This window comes from Populus alba, chromosome 14, assembly GCF_005239225.2.
Source record: "Populus alba chromosome 14, ASM523922v2, whole genome shotgun sequence".
In the NCBI taxonomy this organism is placed as follows: domain Eukaryota; kingdom Viridiplantae; phylum Streptophyta; class Magnoliopsida; order Malpighiales; family Salicaceae; genus Populus; species Populus alba.
The window spans coordinates 9,011,909-9,016,701 of record NC_133297.1 but is presented as its reverse complement, the minus strand read 5'-3'; the positions used below and the strand labels follow the sequence as shown (position 1 = coordinate 9,016,701).

At 34.6% G+C, this 4,793-nt stretch overlaps 1 protein-coding gene across 2 annotated transcripts; it reads right to left on the bottom strand.

Moving 5' to 3' along the window:
* Positions 1-892: 892 nt before the first annotated feature.
* On the bottom strand, positions 893-2,265 carry LOC118041092 (transcription factor MYB78). 2 transcript variants are annotated; one of them, XM_035048222.2, is made up of 4 exons: positions 2,011-2,265; positions 1,787-1,916; positions 1,421-1,673; positions 893-1,330 (listed from the first exon to the last, which is right to left on the bottom strand). In XM_035048222.2, the coding sequence occupies exons 1-4, from the start codon at positions 2,165-2,167 to the stop codon at positions 1,097-1,099; spliced, it is 774 nt and encodes a 257-aa protein (XP_034904113.1). In that variant the 5' UTR covers positions 2,168-2,265; the 3' UTR covers positions 893-1,096. The 2 variants fall into 2 exon arrangements, with proteins under 2 accessions (XP_034904113.1, XP_034904112.1); XM_035048221.2 differs by having other exon boundaries at positions 895-1,673.
* Positions 2,266-4,793: the final 2,528 nt, after the last annotated feature.

Genomic DNA, 4,793 nt, shown 5'->3' with positions numbered 1-4,793 from the left:
TAAAAAAACATCATTGGCATGTATTTCAACACGAAAAGCTATTTGAAAAGCAACCGCTACCACACTACCAAACACGCTCTTAAGTCGTTTGCCCAATGAGTGATCGCTAATGGACTTTTTAGCATCTTAGGAAAGCTCTGTTTCAAGAGTTGCGGCAGCTAGTGCTTCAGTCGAGGAAGCCTTTACCAACCGCTGAATTAATCCTCATGGCTGCGGGGGAGGGACCCGTCTGATGTCAATGCATCCATCATCCACGTTTACATTCTGTGTTATCTAGCTACTCTGCCGTTCTAGAGGATTTTGACTTCTAACACTTTACATAAAACGTGTAATTTGTGAAACTGGCAGCCAAATACTGTGTCGATTGATGATTTCTTATTCACTTTCCCTCCTTCGATCTTAACTTGCCGACCAATCCTTCTTCTAGGTCGTGTTCCCTCGATGAACTTGTTTTTTGCATTTTTCACTTAAAATTAATTGCAGATCCCCTCTTGAACTGATGTTTAGACCGTAAAACAAAAGTGACAGGTTTTTTTCTCCTACTCCACCATGCGGGCCAAGTTCAAACTCCCACAGGAGTCTCATCAGAAACCTCTTCCTTCCAGCGTGGGTCCCGACCTCTACCAATCCGACTCTATATTACTAGACTTTCACGACTCATGATATCAACTTTTTTTTTTTTTTTAATGATAAGTATCGTCTTGGTAACTATTGCTAGTTATATGAAGAGAATGTTAAATATTATGAACGAAATTCTTACAGGTGATTTAAGCAATAAAGAGCTTATCGTTGCGATCCTAATTACCCCCTTGAGAGTGAAGTAATTAATTTAAATTTGGAGGTGGAGGGAGAGGAAAGGAGCAAGTGATTGTTGCTCGCTCATCTATAGATAATCGAAGCACTTTATTGATTTTGTTACGTCCGTCTACACACACACACACACACACACACACCATGCCGTATGAAATTTACATATATTAATATTGAGACCTTTGATCCCATGTAGAATCGCAAAATGTTGAATGACTTGATGCGTCACGTAATTAAACGGATTGATTCACAAGTCCTAAGCCCCCATGTGTGTCCATCATGATGATCACATTAGCTGATGATGCAAGAACCAAATATTCTCTTCACCCCACAAATTCTCCATGGAGTCACCGCCACCTGTTAAGCCATATCTTCCTTGCTCCATGCCTTGCATATCCACTCCATGCTGGTCCCAATCCCATGACACCGAATCATTTTCCGGGTACGAGCATGCCCCGTTTTGCGTATAGTGACTACAGGGTGGGTTTTGAGAATTTGTCAGGTCCGACCCGGAAGAAACCTGGGCATCCAAGGAGTCTGAGTAAGTACAGCTACCCGATATATCGGGCATGAAATTCGGGCTGATCAAATCCGACCCGGATTCACTTGCAGCAACTGGGATGTCAATCTGGCTGGAATGGTAAGTGGGAGAGCTGATGATGGGTTGATCCACCGGAGATTCGGATTCAGCCTGAATCCTTTCAATTAGCCGGGGTATCCAAGCATAACGCATGGTGTCTCGAAATTGCTTGCTATTAACATCACATTTAAGCTGCTTTGCCTGCTTCTGGACCCTGGTTCTCCAGTAGTTTTTTATCTCGTTGTCCGTTCTGCCTGGTAACTGCTGTGCTATTTTCGACCACCTTAAATGTTTTAAGAAGAAACAGATATTAATTAATTAGTGTAAGCTAGCGCTCTTCTTAGCAAGACAAATCATGCAGTAATTATATCGCAAGAAGCAGCCGAATATACATACCTATTGCCCCAGCGAGAATGGAGTTGAAGAATCAAGAGCTGCTCTTGAAGGGTTATGTTCCCACGTCTAACGTTTGGGCGCAAGTAGTTTAACCATCTTAATCTGCAGCTTTTACCTGTCCGCTTCAGCCCTGCACATGTTTATAATCAGTACTAAAATCAAATAAGAACTGATAAAAAACTTATCCCTGTGAAGATTCTGATGCTGGGAAAGCAAGTCTTAACCTGCACAGCGAGCAGCAGTATTCCAGTGACCTTCACCATGGTTGTTAATGTAATGAGCAAGCAAGGAGTCTTCCTCAACAGTCCATGGTCCCTTCCTCGTGCCCATATCCTGATCTTCAGTACTTGCTAGACCATGCTTTCTTACTCGAGCATCCATTTCTTACTAATAAAAGTAAGGATTTTGCAAGAGAGAGAGAGAGAGAGAGTTTTGGGTTTTGGGTAGTATGAGATTAGTGTTGAAGGACAATTGATCACAGATAAGGGAGTATTATATATAGAGTGTGGCCCAGTGGAAAAAAACCGAGTTAGAGCAAATTTAATTACTAATATGATAATCTATTTTTCAACCAGATGCATAGCATGTTTTGTCCACCGCGTAACTAGTTGATTATCGATCATGCTTAGTTCAACTTTACTATTGTATAAATTACCAAGTTTTCTTTTCTTTTTTAGAATATCCTTACGTATGGAGTTTGACCCCTTGACTTTTCAACATTTCTAACAGATGCACACTGGCCCAAGTTGGAGGATACTATCATATGATGAAAACCATGGTCCAAAGATGAGTGCTGATCAGTGCTACCCTTTTTTAAGATGTCAAGATCATCATCGTCCTTTGTTTTTTCTTTTGCCTTTTCTTTTTCAAGATGTATGGATGTCTTGCAATGTTTTGCAACATGTGACGATGATGACAGCCATGGTTTCAACGAGGATCATACGTTTGTGTGACCGACCACTATGTCAAGCTCCTTAGCCTCTGGTGCTTCAAGATAGTGTCTCCCCTATCCATTGGCCACCGTGAAGAAACCGCACTGGTCCAAAAAAAATTGTTTGCTGCTGAAAAAACCAAAATCAAGATGCAGGCGAAAGAAAGGATTCCAAAAAGTTGAGTTTATTATAACTGACTGAGTTCTTGTAGTTTTATCAAAGCTAATTAATTAATTCCTATGATAATAATTACATAATTGTTTGATTAGTTTACGGCTCATCATCTTCATTTAACTGGTCCTTTTAATTTTTTTTATTATTTTTTTATTTAAAATTATTTATAAAATTAAAACCTTTTTAATTTCATTCTCTTTTTATTTTTTTCATACATCAGATTTGATTATTATTCTTTTAATTGTTATTTGTTTTATTTTGAATAATTTTCTTAACTGAATTTATTTTTCAACTTCATCTCTCAACATGTGATTTTATTTTACTTTCATGTCAAATTTAATATTTATTTTTTTAATTCTTTTTTTTTAGATTCTTTTTATTGAAATTTTCTTTTTTAATTTATTTCATCAACATTTTGTTGATCAAAAATTTGATTTCATGATTGTTTAGGGCTTATTTTCTATTGAGTAATCCCGACTTCTGGACTTGAGTCACAAGTTTGATTTCATCATTCAATATTAGATTTGTTAGGGATTAAGGGTAATTTTTTTTTTATGGAGTTATTTCAATTTCTTATGCCAGTTATGAATTTAATAGGTTAGCTTTGATTTTTTTTTTGTTCGATTTTTCTACTATTGTTATCTTTTTTTTTAATCATATTATTAAATTAACTAAGGTTATTAGATCCAGTTAAGTCAATAACCTGATTTAAAATTTTTTAATTTATTTAAAAACATTCCCATCACTTAAACATCCTTTTATTTATATTAAAAAAAGTTTGATTTTATCCGTGCTGTAATGCGGGCTTCCTAATCTAGTATAGCTTGTATAACCACAAGAATTAACATATTAAAATTTATTAAACTACAAGAAGGAGGCCATAGACCAATCATGATTTTACGATTTTCGATTCAAACACATATGAATGGCTGAAAAAATCTCTCCTGCATATATTTTGACACGAGTATTATAATAAAAAAACTAAAAACTAATGGATTTTTAGCTTCCTCATTATAGAAATGACAGTATGGAAATTACGTGGGAGATTTGGTTTTGTGGAATTGTTTATTTGTTTGTTAGACTATTGGGTTTGAGTTTCTACTGTTAATTGTTGGAATTTGCACGCTTCAGATGTGAAAATGGTGGTGTTGGAGGTTGCGTTGACATTTTTTTTTTTCCTTGGAGCGCTGTTAGTGTATTAAATTTTAATGGTAAAATTTATCAAAAAATCATCTCAGTCTAATAGTTTAAATTATTAAATGAGATCATAAGTTATGTTTTATATTATTCTCTAATACATTCACTCAAGTAAATGCTCTTTGAACTTGAAACTTGCACAAACTCATATTACCTTGTACTTAATTTTTATCAAATAAATAGGGATGATGAGATTTAAACTCGTGATCGGTTGGTTATTAAAACTCTGATACCATGTCAAAGAACCATCTCAATTTAATAGCTTAAACTGTTAGGTGAGGTCATAAGATATTATTTATATTATTTTCTAACAAAATTATATGGAAAAAATTGTTCAATGCGAGGAAAAAATATAAATATAGAAAGTGATGGAATCATAAAAGTTTTGGTGTTTTAAATAATGTTATTATGGCATAATGTTGTTATAGTGTTTAATTATGATGGTGAAATTATGTGGAATAAATTTGCTAATATTGGTTATATGTAGGTTAAATGTGAGAAAATAAAAAATATAGAAATTGATGAACTTTATAAATTTTAGGTGTTTAAAATGATATAGCATACTTAAAGAGTTTGCAATTTAAATGGTTATTTATTTAGGGTCTTTGTTGATATATTTAGTAAAAGAACGAGTTATTTAAATAAGTATGAACAACGGGATAAAATAATTTGGGCATTAATTAAGAATTTTTTTAAAAATTAAA

Bases quoted from the DNA above. Each gene is read 5' to 3' on its own strand.
- LOC118041092 (XM_035048221.2), bottom strand. From the start codon at position 2,167: ATGGATGCTCGAGTAAGAAAGCATGGTCTAGCAAGTACTGAAGATCAG. The intron at 1,917-2,010 runs GTTAAGACTTGC...AAACATGTGCAG, and splicing joins TACTGCTGCTCGCTGTGCAG to GGCTGAAGCGGACAGGTAAA. The intron at 1,674-1,786 runs GTATGTATATTC...AAAACATTTAAG, and splicing joins CATTCTCGCTGGGGCAATAG to GTGGTCGAAAATAGCACAGC.